We start from the raw sequence: 21,666 nt of genomic DNA, 5'->3' as shown, positions 1-21,666 counted from the left end.
ACCCGTGCTGATCCGGGGAAAACCCTAGGATATGTTTTTCCTGATCGGATGATGGCGGCACTGCGGCATCGTTCCTCTCTTGGGAGCATCGTTTGTGGAGCAGTGCTGGAAGTCAAAGGTAGGAGGTGAAGCGGCTTCGTCTTGCACGGAGCTTCGGTGGAGATGTCAAGTCATGCCTGGCCGACAGGTGCTACGCTTTGTCATGCCTGGTCGGCAGGTGCTACGCACGACAGATCTTTCAGATACTTCAAGCTGTGTCAGCTGGTGGTACTTGGCGGCATGATGCCGAGGTGTACCGGCGATGACCGCGACGTGCTCAGCAGTTCGTTCGCAGGGAGGTGGTGGCGTTGGGCGCCGTGGTGGCATCGACCACAGCTAGACCGGGCAAGGATGATGTGTCGGTACAGCTCTGAAGTTGGAGTGGTGGCAGTTGGCGGCGGCGACCTCTGAGAGCGCGCCGGACCGGTGTGTGCCCCATACCCAACAAATGGCTTGGTTGGGGCCTCAGGTCTTAGATGTTAAGCTTGACTGCGAGGTCTGTGGTATTAAGCCCGGACTATCAGCATCCCTTCATTAATTGAATATAGGAGTAGCGATAGATGTTGCCTATACGGTGGATTCAGACTTACTGTTATATTTCTTTGTAAAGTCTTGTATGATTAATTAATAAAGTGACTGCATGCATCATTCAGATGTAGAGGCCGGGGTCTTCCTCCTTTTGAAAAAAATGCATGTTTCTTTAGGCAGACACCCCGTTGCCGTCGAAGGCATCCTCGAGAGCGCCCTTTCCATCGAGGTGGCCGACGTCGCCGAACCTCGCTAGGGCCCACTGCCTGGTGACACCCGAGACATGGAAGACGTTGAGCGAGGTGTTGGGGAAGTTCCGGTGAACCGAGCTGCCGGGGGGATCGGTGTGCCGGCAGAGCTCCACTATCGCCGCGCCGTGAGAGACCACGATCACCCGCTCCCCTGTCGTCAAAGAGCTCAGGGCTCAGTTAGAGCGCGATGTGACAACACTAACAGACATTGCTGAATCTGGTTTGCTAACCACACATGAATATATTCGGGAGATGAAATTGCAAGGATGGGGTGATCACTGCTCGCTTACCGATGTGTTGCTGGGCGATTTTGTTCAGGTAGGTGACGCACTGCTGGGTTAGCTGGTTCAGGCTGTCAGCGATCCCGAAGTGGGCCAGAAGCCAGCGGAAGAGATGACCAGGCCCAGGAGGCAGCCTCGCCTACCGGCTCGGCTAGCTGGGCCTGAATAGGCCTAGAACGCTTCGCTACATATACCCGGCTTCAAGGCGGATGAAGGAGGCGAACGAATAACGGCTAGTGTGGCGTGTGATGTGTGCTCCTGCGTGAGTGATCCTCTTGTAATCCCTCCTTGTAGCTTGAATCCATGGCGATGGTGGAATATAAACCCTAGACCTCACAATCTGGTATCAAAGCCGTTCAATCCTGGAGCCGCCCACCCTTCCTCGCCACACCCGTCTCGCCGCACGCCGTCGGGCAAAGGCCATGGAGAAAATTTCCCCGGAGACCCGCGCGATCTACGAGTTCCTGCATGCAGATTTCGATGCCGCCCTCGCCAAGGCCTCGACGGAGCGCAGCAAGGAGGTGGTCACCGCCTTCACCAAGCTGGACAGTAAACTGGATCGGCTGTCTGGTCGTATCGACGACATGAAGCTCGCCATCGGCGTCGACCTCGACGAGTTGCGCGGCGAAATTGGTGTCGATCGAGGATCCACCCCGACGACATCGACGCCCGTTTCGTCAAGGGAGCCTGGTCAAGTACATCCGCCAGCGCCAGCGAGCGGTGGTTCGCATGGATCCGACGGAGTCCGAGCTGATCTGGAGCAGAGGAGTTCGGGCCCCCATTACGTTCCTCCACCAGTTCGAGGTATGCACAGAGATCCAGCTCAGTCGCGCCAGTTGATTCCTGCTGCTGAAAATTTTCGGGCCTTCCTCCCGGATGCGGTGAATTTTGGTCCTAGAATTGAACTTCCGTGATTTGATGGTTCGAATCCAAAACTGTGGCAATCTCGTTGTGAGGATTACTTTCGGTTTTGGAATACTCCTTAGCACCAGTGGATTTCCTTTGCTTCGTCGCAATTTGAGGGAACCACAGCTCGTTGGTTAGAGTCAGTCCAACGTCGTGCACCTAATGTTAATTGGTCTGAATTTTGTGGGTTGTTACAGTCTCATTTTGGACGCAATAAGCACCAGAACCTCGTCCGTCAGATGTTTCATATCCGACAGACGAGTACAGTGGAGGATTATGTTGAGCGTTTCTCAGAACTGTATGATCAGTTGACTGCGCATATGAATCTAACCCGAGTGATGTGCATTATGTCACTCGTTTTATGGAAGGGCTGGTACCGTCAGTGCGTCTGTTGGTTGGGATTCAGCAGCCAGTCGATTTGGACTCTGCTTATGCACTGGCGCTTTTGTCGGAAGAACTGGGTGATCAATCTATGTTCACAGGAAGCAGTACAGCCAGCAGTAAGCGTTCCATGGCTCCAACAGCAATTCGTCCAACTGTAGCTCGAATCACTGATGAAAAGAAGCTACCTGACACCAGTCGATCAACAACAGTTGAAGATGACCGTTGGGCTCCGCTTAGAGCTTACCGCAAGTCCAAAGGGCTTTGTTTCATCGGTGGAGAACGATGGGCTTGCGATCATCGTTGCAAGCATGAAGTGTAGCTACATGTTGTGCAGGAGATGCTTGATTATGTTCAGAGTATGCCATTTGATGTCAGTGAGTCTGAAGAGGAAGTTGTTCATGAGGCCAATGCAATTTTCCTGTCTGCTGCTGCTTTAGGGGAAAATTCTGCACCTACAATTACAACTATGAAACTGAAAGTGCAATTACAGGGTCAGCCAATGATATTTTTGGTGGATTCGGGCAGTACACATTCATTTGTGGATTGTACTGTGGCCAGTAAATTGCAAGGTGTTGTTCCTATGACTGTATCCATGGTTAAGGTGGCTAATGGATCACTGGTGCCCTCTAGTCAACAACTGCAAAAAGGGCAATGGTATTGTGCAGGACATGAATTTGTAAGTGATTTTAAAGTTTTTCCTCTTGGCTCTTATGATGGGATACTGGGCCTGGATTGGTTAGCAGGTCATAGCCCTATGCAGGTGGACTGGGTTGAACATTGGCTTTCTTTTCAACTGCATGGTGAACTGGTGACACTGTTTGGACAGGATGCAGCTCCTCAGGTTTTTGCTTTGATTGAGTTATCTGCACTGCTCATTGGCACTGAGACAGCTCCATCTGAGTTACCTGCAGAAATTCAACACGTGTTGTCAAAATTCAGTTCAGTTTTTCAGGTACCAAAAGGATTACCTCCAAGGAGAAAGTATGACCATACCATTCCCTTAATTCCTGGGGCTCAACCATTTTCTATCAGACCCTACAGGCTGGTTACTGTGCTTAAGGATGAACTGGAAAAGCAGGTTCAGGAGATGCTGACCTCTGGTATTATCAGACACAGCAACAGTCCATTTTCTTCTCCTATGATTTTGGTACAAAAGAAGGACAAAACTTGGAGGCATGTCATTGACTACAGACATCTAAATACCTTGACAGTTAAGAGTAAATTTCCCATTCCAATCATTGATGAGTTTTTGGATGAGTTGGCAGGATTTTGTTGGTTCTCTAAGTTGGATTTGAGGGCTGGGCATCACCAGATAAGATTGGCCCCTGGAGAAGAATATAAAACTGCTTTTCAGACACACACTGGTCATTATGAATTCTTGGTGGTTTCTATGGGTCTGACTGGAGGGCCCAATACTTTCAACTTTGCAATGTGTGACACACTGTCACCTGTGTTGAGAGAGTGTGCAGTAGTTTTCTTTGATGGTATTCTCATATTCAGCAAAACTTATGCCCAACATTTGGAACATCTAGCTCAAGTGTTGTCCTTATTGGAGCAGCATAAGTGGTATGTTAAACTCTCCAAATGTGCTTTTGCTCAGAAAAAAATCAGTTATCTGGGGCATGTTATTAGTGGAGAAGGAGTAGCTACAGATCCTGCCAAGATCTCTACTATTCAAGAATGGCCAGTTCCAGTTTCTGCTAAGGAAGTCAGGGGATTTTGGGGGCTAGCTGGGTACTATAGAAAATTCATCTCGCATTATGGAATGTTGAGCAAGCCACTATCTAATCTTTTGAAGAAAGGTGTGCCATATCATTGGACAGATGTAGAGTAACAAGCTTTTGTTTTGTTAAAACAGGATCTAATATGAGCTCCAGTTTTGGCTCTTCCTGATTTCTCCAAGACTTTTGTTGTGGAAATAGATGCTTGTGTTGTTGGCGTGGGTGCTGTGCTTATGCAGGATGGTCACCCTCTGGCTTATGTCGGCAAAGCACTGGGGCCTAGAAACCAAACACTTTCAGTTTATGAGAAAGAGTATTTGGCTATCCTGTTGGCAGTTGAGCAGTGGCGCCAATATCTTCAGGTTTCTGAGTTTATTATCCGGACTAATCAACACAGCTTGGCCAGTCTAACTGAGCAAAGATTACACACTAAATGGCAGCAGAAAGCACTTACAAAGTTACTGGGTTTGTAGTATACCATTGCTTACAAGAAAGGCACTGAAAACAGTGCAGCTGACTCTCTGTCTAGAAGGCCACATGTTGATTCTGATGTACTGCCTGAGTTACATATTGTCACCTCTGTTCAACCTGCATGGTTACAAGAGATTGGGCATAGTTATCAAGCTGATCCGTTTGCATCTGAATTGTTGCAAAAGTTAGCTGCTGCTCCCAAGTCTGATGACAAGTTTTCTCTTTGGGCTGGGATCCTCAAGATAGGCAAATGTGTTTGGGTGGGCCACTGCCCTGAACTGCAAACCAAGATTGTTGCTGCATTTCATGACAGTCCTATTGGGGGACACTCTGGATTTCCAGTAACTTACAAAAGAATTCATTAGCTGTTTCATTGGAAAGGTATGAGGGGTTTTGTGAAAAAATATGTACAACACTGCTTAGTGTGTCAGCAAGCGAAGCCCGAGCGAGTGCCCTGCCCAGGTTTACTGCAGCCTCTGCCTGTTCCAAACACACCTTGGGAGATGGTCACAATGGACTTTTTCGAGGGATTGCCAACATCCGGTCGTTACAATTGTCTGCTGGTGGTTATCGATAAACTGTCAAAGTATGGTCACTTTGTTCCACTGCACCATCCGTTTACTGCAGAAACTGTGGCTGAAGCGTTTCTGAATACAATTTATAGGTTACATGGCATGCCTCTATCGATCGTTTCTGATCGGGATCAAGTGTTTACCAGCAAGTTTTGGAAGGAGCTGTTCCAAAAATGTGGTGTTCTGCTCAGAATGAGTACAACTCGTCATCCACAGTCTGACGGACAGACAAAACGAGTTAATCAGCAGGTCGAATGCTTTCTTCGGTGCTTCGTCAGTGCTCATCCCTCTCGGTGGGCCAAATGGATTCCTCTATGTGAGTTTTGGTATAACACTAACTGGCACTCCGCTACTGGGAAAACTCCATTCGAAATCATCTATGGTCATGCACCGCGGCAGTTTGGGTTGGCTGCGGAAGATGCAATTTAGTTTGAAGATTTACATCAGTGGGTTGCACACTGTCAAACCATTTTGGAGTCAGTATGACAACATTTGCTGTGAGCACAACAGCGTATGAAAACACAAGCGGACAAACATCGGAGTGATCGTGAATTTGTAGTGGGTGAGCGTGTGTTCCTGAAGCTTCAACTTTACTTGCAGTCATCCGTTGCTCCTCGGGCCAACCATAAGCTGGTGTTCAAGTTTTATGGACCATTTGAAATTTTGGAACGCATTGGGGCAGTAGCTTATCGGCTTGAATTGCCAGGAAGCAGTAAAGTACACCCAGTGTTTCATGTGTCGCTTCTTCGCAAGGTGTTACACCCAAAACACCAGGTATTGCCTCAGTTACCTACTCCTGATGATCAATTCCAAGTCCCTGAGCAGATTTTGGATCAAAAAGTGGTTTGTCGAGGGTCTGGGTCTCTTGTCCAAGTACCGGTTAAATGGAATACAGCTCCTGCCGAGATGGCTACCTGGGAAGACAAGGTGACTTTGCAGCAAAAGTTTCCGCGGGCACCGGCTTGGGGGCAAGCCGTTTCTAAGGAGGGTGGGATTGTTAGCGATCCTTGTTAGAGTTATAATATAAGTTATGTACCCCTTTGTATTTGTCTCGTTGAATAAGGGGTTTCCTGCATATGTTCCACACCTGTACATGTATATATATCGGCCTATGGCCTCATGGGAATACAAGTTGCATATTTCCTAACATGGTATTAGAGCCAGGTCAATTTTTTCCCACGCCGCAACTCGTGTGATTGATCCTCCCGTGACGCCGCGGCTGCTTCTCTCTCCGCCGTCGGTTCCCCACGTCCGCTCCTGCTGCTGGTCCCCCACGGCCGCTCTACTCTTTCCCAGATCGAAGCCGCCGACGCGAAGTCAGTCTCCTCTCGCCTTGTTGCGAATCAGCCGGGATCGACGCTGCCGGCCCGCTTGCTTCTTGCCCGACTACTGCTCCAACTTGGATCGAAGCCCGCGGCCCCATCTCCCAATTGGATCGGCTCTCGTTGCGAAGCAGCCGGGATCGACGCTGCCCGCCCGCTCGTTTTCTTGCCCGACTACTGCTCCAACTCGGATCGCAGCCCGTGCCATATCTCCCGATTGGATCGGCCTGTTCTGGCTCGTTCCGCTCCCGGCCAGATCGGGATTCTGCTTCCGAGGCTCGTCTACGGTCTGATCGAGCCTTCCGCCGTTGCTGCAGATCGAGACTCCTGCCCGTCTGCCTTCCGTTGGTAAAAAAAGAAGAAAAAAAAAGAAAAGAAAAGAAAAGAAAGACGATGTCTCAATCCTCAGGTTATGTTGCTGTTCCTCGTTGTCCGCTGATTTTCGATGGTACTAACTACACCGAGTTCACTGGCTTTATGCGCATTCACATGCGTGGCATCCGTCTCTGGGGTGTTCTTTCTGGCGAGGTCCGCTGTCCGCCACGTCTAGTTTCTCCGGTGGCCCCTACTCTGCCGACTCCAGTGGTTCTTCCTACGGATGCTAATCAGGCCGCCAAGGATGCGGCTAAGCTTGCTGATGAGGCTGCTAATCATGCTTATGATGAGAGGGTTTTGGCTTATGAGGAGGCTCTTCAGACTTATCATGGTGCTCTGTCTGTTTACACCCAGTGGCTTGATGATGATGCTCGTGCTGCAGCTGTTCTCACTGCTAGTGTTCTGCCTCAGTTTGCTTCTGAGTTTCTGGGTCTTCCTACTGTCTTTGAGATGTGGACCCGTCTTCGTCAGCGCTATGAGCCCTCTGGTGATGCCTTATACCTTTCTGTGGTCCGTCAGGAGCATGCTCTTCAGCAGGGTGACTCTACTGTTGATGACTTCTATGCACAGAGTTCTGCTATCTGGCGCCAGCTTGATTCTCTCCGCAGTGCTGGTTGTCGTACTTGCCCCTGTTGCCAGGCTGTCCAGGCCAATTCAGAGTTTCATCGCGTCTACGAGTTCCTGTCTTGGCTCCGTAAGGAGTTTGAGCCCCGGCGTGCTCAGTTGTTTGCTTGTGGCCGTATTTCTCTCATGGAGGCGCTTTTTGAGATTCGTGCTGAGGAGACTCGCTTACGTGGTGCTGGTTTGCTGGAGGTTCCCTCTGTGCTTGCTACTCGGGCTCCTTCTATGCCACCTGCTGCACTAACCCCTTCTCGCTCGAGTGCTCCACCACTCTTGCCCACTCCTTCTGGAGGCTCAGGTCGCCCCCGTCCACATTGCGACTACTGCAATAATGATGGTCATGTTGAGTCCTAGTGCTACACGAAGAAGCAAGACCTGCGCAAGGCGCGATCATCATCTTCAGGGACTTCGTCATCTACCTCGACAGCTTCCGCCATTGCTTTGACTGAGCAGGATATTCTGAGACTTAAGCGTCTTCTCGCGGCTTCAGGTTCTTCCTCGACGGGTACTGCTGGTTCTGTGACTGATGCTTCCCGCACTGAGCAACCACCCTCTACACAGTCAGGTACATCACCATGGGTTCTGGACTCTGGAGCTTCTTTTCATATGTCTTCTCATTCTTCCCCTTTGTCCTCTCTTCGATCGCTGGATTCTCCTGTTCATGTACTCACTGCTGATGGTACTCCACTTTCTGTCGTTAGTAGAGGCAATCTTACCACTCCTTCTTACTCTATTCCTGATGTTGCTCATGTTCCTCGACTTACCATGAATCTGTTTTCTGCTGGTCAACTTACTGATTTTGGTTGTCGCGTCATCCTTGACATTGACTCTTGTTCTGTCCAGGACCGTCGCACGCACACTCTGGTTGGGGCTGGCCCTCGCCGCCGTGATTCTCAGGGTCTTTGGGAGTTGGACTGGCTTCATGTTCCTTCTGCTGCCACCACTATCGCCAGTTCCTCCACTTCAGTTGCCTCCGTTACTAGTTCCTTTAAGCAGTGGCATCATCGACTTGGTCATCTGTGTGGTTCTCGGTTGTCGTCTTTAGTTCATCGAGGTCTTCTGGGGTCTGTCTCAGGAGATGTCTCTTTAGAGTGTCAGGGTTGTCGTCTTGGCAAGCAGATTCAGTTACCATATTCACATAGTGAGTCAGTGTCTAAGCGTCCTTTCAATTTAGTCCATTCTGATGTATGGGGTCCGGCCCCTTTCGCTTCGAAAGGTGGTCATAAATACTATATTATTTTCATAGATGACTTCTCTCGTTACACATGGCTTTATTTCATGACTTCTCGTAGTGAGGTGTTGTCTATTTATAAGCGTTTTGCTGCCATGGTTCATACTCAGTTCTCTTCACCCATTCGTGTTTTTCGTGCTGACTCTGCTGGCGAGTATATCTCTAAGATGTTGCGTGGTGTTCTTGCTGAGGAAGGAACTCTCTCTCAATTCTCTTGTCCTGGTGCTCATGCTCAGAATGGTGTGGCTGAGCGAAAGCACCATCATCTTCTTGAGACGGCTCGTGCATTGCTGATTTCTGCCTCTCTCCCGCCTCATTTTTGGGCCGAGGCTGTCTCCACCTCCACCTATCTTATCAATCTCCAGCCTTCCGCTGCTCTACAGGGTGGTGTTCCTTTCGAGCGTCTTTTTGATCGTTCTCCCGATTATTCGATGCTTCGCTTGTTTGGTTGTGTTTGCTATGTTCTTCTTGCCCCTCGCGAACGCACCAAACTGACCGCTCAGTCTATTGAGTGTGTCTTCTTAGGCTACAGTGATGAGCATAAGGGCTATCGTTGTTGGGATCCTATCGGTCGTCGGATGCGTATCTCTCGAGACGTGACTTTTGATGAGTCTCGTCCCTTCTACCCACACCCATCTTCCTCGACCTTTTCCGTGGAGGATATCTCTTTCCTCACTTTTCCTGACTCACCTATCACCCCCGTCGAGCCTGTGCCTATTCGTTCCGCTCCCTCTGCTTCTCCACCTCTAGTCGATTTGCTGCCACCATCTTCCACGGTCTCCTCGTCTAGCATGTCACCGGATTCTACACCTTCATCTCCGGAGACTTCTTCGTCGCCACCCCTCGATTCTACCTTGGCGATTCCTCCTTCTATTGTTCCATCTTTTCCTCAGTATTACACTCGTCGTTCACGTCCTGTGGATGCCTCCGTGGATGTGTCGTCATCTTCCTCTCAGCCTACTTATGGCTTGTGTTCTCGTCCTCGTCCGCCTGTTGACCGCTTTGGATTTCCCACTGCTGGTGCTGCTGTTCTTGAGCCGACTTCTTATCGTCAGGCTGTTGTTCATCCTGAATGGCAGTTTGCGATGGCCGAGGAGATTGCTGCTCTTGAACGCACTGGTACCTGGGATCTTGTTTCTCTTCCTCCCGGAGTCCGTCCCATCACTTGTAAGTGGGTCTACAAGGTTAAGGCTCGCTCCGATGGTTCTCTTGAGCGTCACAAAGCTCGTCTTGTGGCTCGTGGTTTGCAGCAGGAGCATGGTCGTGATTATGATGAGACTTTTGCTCCTGTGGCCCATATGACCACTGTTCGTACACTTCTTGCTGTTGCCTCTGCACGCCACTGGTCTATATCTCAGCTTGATGTTAAGAATGCTTTCTTAACGGTGAGCTGCGTGAGGAGGTGTACATGCAGCCACCACCTGGGTATTCTGTTCCTGATGGCATGGTATGTCGTCTTCGTCGCTCTCTCTATGGCCTTAAGCAAGCCCCCCGTGCCTGGTTTGAGCGTTTTGCCTCTGTGGTCACTGCTGCTGGTTTTTCAGCAAGTGCTCATGATCCAGCATTGTTTATTCATCTTTCTCCTCGTGGTCGGACTCTTCTTCTTCTCTATGTTGATGACATGGTCATCACTGGGGATGACCCCGAGTATATTGCCTTTGTAAAGGCCCGTCTTAGTGAGCAGTTTCTTATGTCTGATCTTGGACCTCTTCGCTACTTTCTTGGGATCGAAGTCTCTTCTACCTCTGATGGCTTTTTTATATCCCAGGAAAAGTATATCCAGGATCTTCTTGCTCGTGCTGCTCTTACTGACGAACGCATTGTTGAGACTCCTATGGAGCTCAATATTCACCTCCGTGCTACTGATGGTGATCCCCTCCCTGACCCGACGCGTTATCGTCATCTTGTTGGCAGTCTTGTCTATCTAGCTGTCACTCGTCCGGATATCTCTTATCCGGTTCATATTCTGAGTCAGTTTGTCTCCGCTCCCACATCGGTCCACTATAGTCATCTCGTTCGTGTTCTCCGATATCTTCGGGTCACAATCTCTCACCGTCTATTCTTTCCTCGCTCCAGTTCTTTACAACTTCAGGCTTATTCGGATGCTACGTGGGCTAGTGATCCTTCAGATCGCCGTTCACTTTCTGCTTACTGTGTTTTTCTTGGTGGTTCTCTCATTGCCTGGAAGACAAAGAAACAGATTGCAGTTTCCCGTTCGAGTGCCGAGGCTGAGTTGCGAGCAATGGCTCTTTTGACGGCAGAGGTGACTTGGTTACGGTGGTTACTTCAGGATTTTGGTGTTTCTGTCACTACACCGACTCCGCTCTTATCTGACAGTACAGGTGCTATTAGCATTGCGCGTGATCCTGTGAAGCATGAGCTCACCAAGCATATTGGTGTTGATGCTTTCTATGTGCGCGCTGGTGTGCAAGATCAGGTTATTACTCTTCAGTATGTGCCTTCCGAGTTACAGTTGGCGGATTTCCTGAGGAAGGCCCAGACTAGAGCACAACATGGCTTTTCTCTCTCCAAACTCAGTGTTGTTCATCCACCATGAGTTTGAGGGGGGGGGGGTGTTAGAGTTATAATATAAGTCATGTACCCCTTTGTATTTATCTCGTTGTATAAGGGGTTTCCTGCATATGTTCCACACCTGTACATGCATATATATTGGTCTATGGCCTCATGGAAATACAAGTTGCATATTTCCTAACAATCCTAAAGTGGGGCAGAAGCCAGCGGAAGAGATGACCAGGCCCAGGAGGTAGCCTTGCCTGCCGGCTTGGCTAGCTGGGCCTGAATGGGCCTAGAACGCTTCGCTACATATACCCGGCTTCAAGGCGGACGAAGGCGGTGAACGGATAACGGCTAGTGTGGCGTGTGTGGTGTGTGCTCCTGCGTGAGCGATCCTCTTGTAATCCCTCCTTGTAGCTCAAATCCATGTCGATGGTGGAATATAAACCCTAGACCTCACACAGGCTCTCTCCACCACCCTTAACACGAGGTAAACAAGAAAAAATACAGGATCAGCTGAGAACCACACTAACATAAAGCTATAACTAGATCATCGATGGCGCGCGTTGCCGCACCTGTCCATTATGGCAATAGAATGACAGGTATATCATGGCACAAAAATAAAATTTAAAAATAGATGTTTTTTTTCTGAACCGCTAATATAAAAAAATAGATGTTAGTATCAACAATAACCATACATCTAAGTAGAAGTGTCTAGCAAATTGTATTTTAACCAATATCATAAGAATATAGTCTCTTCATTTCCAAAATAATAGCAACATAGATAATTTAACAATACACATTGGTGGAAACAAACCGAAAGATAGAAGATTTTTTGCTTGAGAAACAGCTTTAAGCAACAAGCGGAAACATATTATCATTGAAGAACTTGAGATAAAATTCATCAAAAGTATAAGTTAAAATCATGTATACTATATTGCAATGTGTTGTGCAAAAATAAAAAAATGTAGGTATCCCTATCCTAGACTACACCATTGTGTGATGCTATCCTTCACTTGGTTAAATAATGAAGAAAATTCCAATGCCATCCTTCACTTTTGATGACATCCTTCACCGAATGAAGATGTAATGTGCTGAAGGCATGCATAGAAGTTCTACTGACTAAAAGAATCTTCATATGGTATGCCATTAAAAAGGGCCATATCTCATGACACGATATCTAGTAATTTCTACCTTTTTCACAAGCCCAAACAGTTCAACTTTGTTCACAACACAACGATGAAGGTGATAAGTAGCATGTACAATGTAATAGTTCTTACTCATTTGCTGCACAAAATTTAAGAAAAATAGATATCACATAGAGTTGAGAACACAAAGAGAAAAATGACCAATGGAAATCGAAGAATTGTATAATCAGTAAATATATCAGGATTGTTTTGAAGCAAACGGTGCAGCATACCGTTGACTAATCCGGTAGATTTCTACAATACATAGCGCGATGAGCACTCACACTCCCAACAAATGAGTACACTACAACTGTTTCTAACAGGCCAAACCACTGGAGCAGTGAAAACTTATCATTTAGAGCAAATTATGAGATTGGTCACGAACTGAAGGCTAAATAGCCTTAAACCGAGACAAAGAAAATCGTCTCAAATTGGTAATGATAAAACCGAGGAGATGCTTAAGAATATCGGACACTACATTCAACTAATTAGCTTTCCAAACTATGCACGAACCTTTTCAAGGCATGTTGAGCTCAGCCTTTTATCTAAAAAATTCATTTATATCGTCACATGCAAAAAAATGGATAGATAAACCTCATAACATGAAAAAATTATGTTAGCAGAAGAAAGTTTTAGTGCAATCAGAACAGGCGATATAGAAAATTGCACAAAAATTACAATAAATAATGATCTGATAGGGGTAGTAAAAACATAAGCCCAGGCCAAAATTTAATATTGTATAAGGGAAAGGAGGAAATAAAGACATGTCAAATATTGGCCCAAAGGGATTTCGGCAAATAATACTGCGCCAATGAAGTAGTAACTATTTATTCATGGACTATAAGACAGTCACAGATGCGAGGATACATGTTTCAAATTTATGATTTGCTACTCTTCCCCAACGCTTAATTGAAATATACAAAAACTAATAACTAATTGATGGATAGATGGAACTAAATGTTAACAACACAAACAGGTGAATGTCAATAAATGAAAGTACCTAGTAGAAGCAAAGGTTGTTCTTCTCATTCTTAATCGGGTACAGTTTGCGTCTCCTGAGAAGCAGGCATGTTATTGATAAAAGGACACACCAGCAAGAAGTGTGTTGGCATAAAAATATTCAGTTGTCGGTCCCTTATTTCACTGCATAGTAAAAAAAATACATTGTTGTAGTGGCAAAAAAAAGAAGTCTAGCCTCTCCAGGAAAAGGAAGCAACATTAAGGACATATGCAAATAAGCAGAGGTTGAAGATAAGAAACCGGTTGGCACAAGTGAAGAACCAAAGGCTATAATAATAAATATGGGCCAATAAAAGGAACACCATGTTGCTAGCTTCAAGAAGGTAATAACAGATAATGTTGCTGACAGGTTATTTACAACCCATATTGCATCAAAGTGGTCTGCTTAGATGTAAGTAATCCTTTCTTGAACAACATTCTACAGTGTGTGCAGTTCAGAATTCTTATTGAATTTAAACTTCAATACTTCTAAATTAGAAAGTCCAAAGCGAATTCTAAACTTGTAATTTCAAGTCTATATTAACCGCTTCACCAAATATACAGTTTAGGATTGAATTGTTTTCTTTTGAGAGACTTGCCTGAACATTACGGGTGCAGTACGTTGTCCCTTTTCAGTTTGTTTCTATACAAATTTGGGACTTTCATTGTATTGCTCTTATCATTACATAAATGCATCTCATGAGGTTTTGGGGGATGCAGGGTGGAGAATCGGACAAAGGAGGACAAGTTGCAGGTGGCGGTGTCGCCTCAGATCTGGTGCGCTGCGCACCGTGCTTGGATGCTAAATAATGTTCATTCAGTTTGGTTATTTGCATCAAATTAGGAACCAATGTATAAAGTTTCTTTAACTGATATATAAATGAAGAATAAAATGTAAGCAGTTTTTTTAACTGTCCTACTTTTATAAAAAGCAAAATTTCCAGCCTCGACATGATCTCTATTGTATTGTCTCAGCCCATGATCTCTACTGTATTTGCCAACATCATGTCCAGACGCAGTGAATAAAAATAATCAAACAATACATATAACAATCTCAAGAAGGGAAGGGGGTTTATCATGTTGACTTGGACGGATAGTTCGCTGCTAGTTGGCCGAAAAGCTCTTGCTGGAAATTGAAATCAAAGGGAGTAAAGAAGGAGATGGATTTCGGGATGCACACCTTGCAAACGATCTGGCCGGACTCTGACTTCATTGTATAGTTTGATGCCACGCTGACGAGCTCACTCCGCTGGCTTCTGCCGACGCAGTGGAAATGGCCAGCCCAGCGTCGCCTCTCCCGCTCGCGGGTCCTCGTCTCCAGTGCCGATGCTTGACCTCCAACTATCTCCTCGCAACGGCCCCCTCCCTCCTCGATCTCCTCTACCCTCCTTCGTCTTACATTTCTTTTTAAGGATACCCTGTCTTAATTAAGGAGAGGGTTCCATGGAGAATAACATAGGAAGCTAACACTAATAAGTTGAACTTTTTTTTTGAAATCCCACTAAGATGTTCTTTGTACCTGGTGAACCCATATCTTGGATATAATTGACAGATTAAGAACAGGATGTATGAGAGGACATACTCTGCATACCTCGAAGAAGCTGCAGTGTAGTTGCACTTTCATTCTGGTTGCACATTTTGATGACATGAACAACCTCCTGATGCTAGCGTTAACAGTGCCACAATGAATTGTATATTTTCTTCTCCCTGAACAGAATCACCACCAGTCAGGACGTCTGTATAGAGATGAGTTGGGTCAGAAATCACAGGAAGTTTGTACAGATTACAATATTATCATTTGGATCAATGAAATTCAGTTACTAAAGTATGAAAACTCAGGTTCAAATTTCTTGGATATTGACATCATAAATTACAAAAGGAGCTCTTGGGAAAATTCAGTCATAACTAAAGAAAAGATCTCAATACAGAAACAAACCTTAGTGTCTTTGGACAGATTCTTAATGCAGGAATCAATCTCTTCCCATCTCTTCTCTCGAACGATGATCTAAGAAATATGAGCGCTTGAACATCCCATAAAAGAGATGGAAAGGAGGGGGAGGGGGCGTTCAAAATGGACTCACCAGTACAAACAATAGACAGATCTGGGCTCTGACGGGCAAAGAAGACACGGCATCCATGAAAGAAAGGAGGTGGAAACAGAAAGGGCTCCTCATCGGTCGTCGCTGTCACTGCAAGAAACGTCGTTCATACTCTCCTCTCCTACCGCAGGAGTCTGGCGTGAGATTGGATGGCGCCGAAGGACTGCAGGAGCGACGGCTTTGGCGAGGTTAGAGCAAACACGGGGACGGGGGTGGAGAGACCCTTCACTAGGGTTTGAGGCCCAGTAGTGTAACACCCCGAGACCGATGTGCCAGGTGTCCTCCAGTTATTCGCTGTTGTTGCCTTGTCATTGCTTGCGTGTCATGCATTGCATATCATGTCATCATGTGCATTTCATTTGCATACGTGTTCGTCTCATGCATCCAAGCTTTTCCCCGTTGTCCGTTTTGCATTCCGGCGCTCCTATCTCCTCCGGTGGCCATTTCTACCTTCTTCTAGTGTGTGGGGAGTAAACATTTCCGGATTGTACCGAGACTTGCCAAGCGGCCTTGGTTTACTACCGGTAGACCTCCTGTCAAGTTTCGTACCATTTGGACTTCGTTTGATACTCCAACGGTTAACCGAGGGACCGAAAAGGTCTCATTTGTGTTGCAGCCCAAAACCCCTCCAATTTGGCCCAAAACCCACCTAAACATCCTCCATCATCTCGGTCGTTCGATCACGATCGCGTGGCCGAAAACCGCACCTCATTTGGACTCTCCTAGCTCCCTCTACCTATAAAAGAGCACCCCTCCCTGAAATTTCGGATCATTTCACGGATGAACCCTAGATCCACTCCTCCCCGCGCCGCCTGACATGTCTGCCCGGTGGCCGGACGCGTCCGCCGCCTCCCGCGCCCTATCCGCAACTGCCACCTGTCCTCCGCCGCCGTCTCCACCGCGCCGGCCCGCGGAGCCCATCGCGGGCCCGCCCGGCCCATCCGTCCGCCGCCCCGCGCCTGGCAGCGCCCGCCGCCGCCGCCGATGCTGCGCCTCTCCCGCGCCGCCGTCCAAGCCCACCGTGCCACCGAGCCACTCCACCGGCGGCCCGCACCTCGCCGCTGCTCCGGCCACCTTGGGCCGCCTCCGCCGCCGCCATGTGCCTCGCCCCCGTCGCCGCTCGTCGCGGATCCGGTCGGGCCGGACCGGATCCGGCGACCTCGAGCCCCGCCGTCGTCCTCTCCTCCTCCGGCGGAGTTCCGGCCAGATCCGCCGCCATCCTCGTTCTCCGCGCCGCGTTGACTTTACCGTGGGGTGAGAATTTCACTAAGTCCCCGAGATTTCCATGTTTCATATGCCCATATTCATCATGTCGTAACTTTGCACCCGTAACTCCGTTTTGCGCTTATAGCATATTAAAATGTTCGTCTCAGAGAGCTCATCATTTCATCTCATTGCATCATTTTCATTTGAGTTCATCTTGATGCCAGAAATGCTGTTGGAAGAGTGCTATTTGAGATAGTTGCCAGATCTGCTGCTCCAATTAGATATTTGTCATTTTTGCCATGATTAATGTGTGCATGATATGCCCCTGAGCTCTTCATGAGTTTTGTTATATGCCATGCCATCTTTCCAGAGGTGCTATACATGTATTTTTGTGATGTGTGTGGTGACTAGCACAAGCTTGCAAAGTGGAGCATTCGTTAATACTGATTTCAGGGACTTAGCAATTCCACTAAGTCCTTGATCTGTTTATCTCAATATGCCATATGTTCATGTTGTTTCCTAGTGATCCGTGCCTCTTTTGAGAATGATCAGTAAGGATGTTTTGTTAATATTGTAGTGCTCTATCCATCCATGTCCTTGTTTGCAATTATGGAGCACCCTAGCTTGAGTCAATCGAGCTCTACTTTTGCTATTTCGTGAATGTGGGCAGATTGTCTACTTGTTAGCGATTTTGCCGAGGATGTTAAAGTTGATACATGCATGCTATGTTAATGTTCTTGCCATGTCTAGCTTGTATAATGTGTATTCTTGATGGGTGTATGCTTAGATTGTCATGACTTGCTCTGTAGTGAGTGCATCGAGCTCGTAAATATGCCTACTTGATATCTATTTCAGCATGCTCCAGTTTTCACTAAGTCTGAGAACTGATTATGTTTTTGCCTTGTTCACATGGTTGCAATTGTATTTTCTGATCCCTTTTGGCTCAAGGTCATTAAGGGATTTTTGTTAATCTCTTTGAGTAGCTCCATGTCATGCTTTACTTTGCCATGTTCAGGCCCTGTAGCATATAGTTTTCATGCTCCAAAGTGTGCTACCTGATCTGAAATTCCAGGCTTGTGTTAATTTCACTAAGTCTGAAACCTGTTTACCAATTGCACTTTTGCCATGCTTGTTTGAACCTGTTAATGGATGAATTGGCCGTAGCTCAGTGTTCCTTTTTGTTAAGCATCATGAATGGATCCCTTCCATGTATTTTGATGCCATGTTTGGGTGCTGTAGCATGTTCATCTTGTTGCATTTAGATGGCTACTTGCTGTATATCGCAGACCGATGCCATATTTGAATTGCTTGCCATTTCCAAACCGTAACTCCGATTCCGGCGTTCTTTATATCGTTTTCAAGCGATTTCACCTCACCTTTTCAGTGGCACACTTGAAATTCCAAGTTGAGGCCAGGTTCTTTCATTCCCTTGCAAATCATGCATATGCATCGCATACCGCACCTCGCATATCATATCATGTTCATGTGTGGTTTGTTTACTATGTTCTGTGCTTCTTTCCGGTGTTTGCTTCTTTGGGTTGATTCCGGTAACGTCGCGTTTGTGAGGACCCGTTCGTCTACGTCCGTTTGTCTTCTTCATGGACTCGTTCTTCTTCCTTGCGGGATTTCAGGCAAGATGATCATACCCTAGAAATCACTTCTATCTTTGCTTGCTAGTTGCTCGCTCTTTTGCTATGCCTATGATGCGATACCTACCACTTGCTTATCATGCCTCCCATATTGTTGAGCCAAACCCCTAACCCACCTTGTCCTAGCAAACCATTGTTTGGCTATGTTACCGCTTTGCTCAGCCCCTCTTATAGCGTTGTTAGTTGCAGGTGAAGATTGAAGTTTGTTACTTGTTGGAACATGGAGATGTTGTTCCTTATTGGAACATGTTTACTTGTTGGGATATCACTATATATCTTATTTAATTAATGCATCCATATACTTGGTAAAGGGTGGAAGGCTCGGCCTTATGCCTGGTGTTTTGTTTCACTCTTGCCGCCCTAGTTTCCATCATATCGGTGTTATGTTCTCGGATTTTGCGTTCCTTACGCGGTTGGGTAATAATGGAAACCCCTTGACAGTTCGTCTTGAGTAAAACTCTTCCAGCAATGCCCAACATTGGTTTTACCATTCGCCACCTAGCCTTTTCTTTTCCCTTGGGGTCGCGCGCCCAAGGGTCATCATTATTTTAAACCCCCGGGCCAGTGCTCCTCTGAGTGTTGGTCCAAACTGAGCGATGTCCAGAGCTACCAGGGGCAACTCTGGGCTGGCCCACCCGACGTCTGGCTCATCCGGTGTGCCCTGAGAACGAGATATGTGCAGCTCCTATCGGGATTTGTCGGCACATCTGGGTGGCTTTGCTAGTTTAGTTTTACCTTGTCGAAATGTCTTGTAACCGGGATTCCGAGTCTGATCGGGTCTTCCCGCTAGAAGGTATATCCTTCGTTGACCGTGAGAGCTTGTCATGGGCTAAGTTGGGACACCCCTGCAGGGATTTGAACTTTCGAAAGCCGTGCCCGCGGTTATGGGCAGATGAGAATTTGTTAATGTCCGGTTGTAGAAAACCTGAAGTTGACCTTAATTAAAATGCATCAACCGCGTGTGTAGCCGTGATGGTCTCTTCTCGGCGGAGTTCGGGAAGTGAACACGGTGTTGGAATTATGTTTGACGTAGGTTGTTCTAGGATCACTTCTTGATCATAGTTTCTCGACCGTGCTTCGCCTTTTCTTCTCGCTCTCATTTGCGTATGTTAGCCACCATATATGCTAGTCGCTTGCTGCAGCTCCACCTCATACCTTTTACCCTACCTATAAGGTTAAATAGTCTTGATCGCGAGGGTGTGAGATTGCTGAGTCCCCGTGACTCACAGATACTTCCAAAACCAGTTTGCAGGTGCCGATGTAACCGAGTAGGTAACACAACCGAGTTCAAGGAGGAGCTCAATAAAGATCTTGTCCTTTGTGTTGTTTCGTTCTAGTTGATCAGTAGTGGAGCCCAGTTGGGGTTGATCGGGGATCTGTGTAGCTTTTGGGGTAGTCTTTTTTTATTTTGGTTCCGTAGTCGGACCTTGTGTGTAACTGGATGATGTAATGCTTTATTCATGTATTGTGTGAAGTGGCGATTGTAAGCCAGCTATGTATCTCTTTTCCCTTATTGTATTACATGGGTTGTTTGCGAAGATTACCTCACTTGCGACATTGCTTTCAATGCGGTTATGCCTCTAAGTCGTGCTTCGACACGTGGGAGATATAGCTGCATCAAGGGCGTTACAAGTAGGCCAGTAGGCCAATTGAACGTGAGACACCCAAAAAAGCCACCGGAGCAGCGGCCCGAAAAGGCCAGCGCTGCCTGACGCGCGAGTTAGTCCTGCGGACGAGATTCAGGTGGGACTAACAGCGAATCCGATGGCCAAAAACGACTAAAAGTGACGATCTAATAGTTAGAAATGCTGATGGTCTGAGAAGATTGGGAGGGTGCTCAATTTTAATATATCTAAATTTCTCTAAAGAATCGTGCTTCTTACCGGGATTTCTTGGTCTCTGTCGTTGAAATTCAAGCCCCCTTTAGGCTCAAAGATATTGAAACCTTTGAAAGCCCCTGGGTTTTGAACAAACGCATCGTCCCACTTCATACCTTGGAGATGTCCCATGTGCCTCTCTCTTAGTTCTTCAGTCAACACTAATTGAAAATCCCAAAAGAGAGAGCATACATGTATCGGTGAGATATGGAACCATGATGAAGCAAGCAGCAAAAATGTGCCATGGAGCTTAGTGTCGTGATGACTTCGAAACTTCGATCGGTATGTTCTTACGTTTGATACATCACAAGCTTTAGCTATGGCTTGTGCAGTCTCGGCAGCACGCTTGAGGTCGGAGGAGTATACATCAGCCGGCTTGGCCTCTGCCGACAGACGACGGGCCACCTAATGGTCGAGTCCGCATCATATTTAGACGAATTTAAGAAAATGTCAGTGGCTCAGTGCTAATGAGCAAATGAACTATAGTACATACCACAACAGCTTGCTGCCTGCCGGTCTCATTTAGTTCTGGATTCATTTGTCCGTGTTGCAAGATTGATTACAACGTGTGTTGTGTCAGTTATTAGAGAGAAAATGACCACATAATTACGGCTGTTCATAGTTCATACGGGAATCGCACTAAGGAGAAACGGCCCAGAATAAAAGATGCTTGAGCTTCCACATCTGAATGCAGAACTGAGGATATATCTATACTAGGATCGGCGGATAGGACCTGAACGATGCGGGAGGCGTTCCACGACGTCTCCCCGTGCCGGACCACCACCACCTCCGCGAACCGCTCGCCGTCATCGCCGCCGTGCTGCGGCGTGGTTGGTGGCATGGCTCAGCTGGGCCGTGGTGGCCGGCCGGCAACACCCGCGAGGGAGTGCCACCTGACGTCGTCTCCCGCTCCGGCTGGCCGGACTAATGCCGTATTGGTAAAGCCAGGCACCCCCCACCAAGCCGAGAGGTGAGTGGGCTCTCCTTTGCTGGCATGTGGTTACCGAATCAACGTCGAGATCTTCTTGTCCTACTGTGGCCATATTTGTCAACATACGCACTGATTAACTCACGACGCACCATTTGGTCAATGGTTTGCATTTACGCCTGCTTCAAGTTCAAGATGCGAGCAACTTTTTTATTTTGTTGTTTGGTGTCTTCCTTTCACAAATCACGTAGTTCGCATATGAAATGGACAATATTTAACAACCATCTGCCTCCACTAGAAAATTATGAAGAATCAAACGGTCTATCAGCAAGTAGCCTCCATTAACTTTCTTTCTTGACACAACTAGCCTCCACCTACCTAAGTAGTTTGGTTCAGTCTCCAACACTTAAGGTTACACCAACTTTTATTTAAAAAAAAACTTCTAATCTATTCATCAAATATCACGGTCGTATAAAAAACATCAGAAGTAACAAAAAATACATGA

The 21,666-nt window shown here is 47.0% G+C and overlaps 1 protein-coding gene across 1 annotated transcript; it reads right to left on the bottom strand.

The window, feature by feature from the left end:
* Positions 1-739: 739 nt before the first annotated feature.
* Positions 740-21,343, bottom strand: LOC125508612 (phosphoglycerate mutase-like protein 4). Its single transcript, XM_087523845.1, has 7 exons — positions 20,967-21,343; positions 20,727-20,777; positions 20,527-20,638; positions 20,240-20,397; positions 11,679-11,695; positions 1,109-1,170; positions 740-969 (listed from the first exon to the last, which is right to left on the bottom strand). The coding sequence occupies exons 1-7, from the start codon at positions 21,072-21,074 to the stop codon at positions 740-742; spliced, it is 738 nt and encodes a 245-aa protein (XP_087379971.1). The 5' UTR covers positions 21,075-21,343.
* Positions 21,344-21,666: the final 323 nt, after the last annotated feature.

This window comes from Triticum urartu, chromosome 5A, assembly GCF_056163025.1.
Source record: "Triticum urartu cultivar PI428250 chromosome 5A, HENAU_Tu73, whole genome shotgun sequence".
Taxonomy (NCBI): Eukaryota; Viridiplantae; Streptophyta; class Magnoliopsida; order Poales; family Poaceae; genus Triticum; species Triticum urartu.
This window is presented reverse-complemented; position numbering and strand designations above follow the sequence as displayed.

Coding starts and splice junctions, on each gene's coding strand:
- LOC125508612 (XM_087523845.1), bottom strand. CDS start 21,074: ATGCCACCAACCACGCCGCAGCACGGCGGCGATGACGGCGAGCGGTTC. Junction 20,398..20,526: donor AGCTTGTGATGTATCAAACG/TAAGAACATACC, acceptor GGGATTTTCAAT/TAGTGTTGACTGAAGAACTA. Junction 970..1,108: donor AATCGCCCAGCAACACATCG/GTAAGCGAGCAG, acceptor CTTTGACGACAG/GGGAGCGGGTGATCGTGGTC.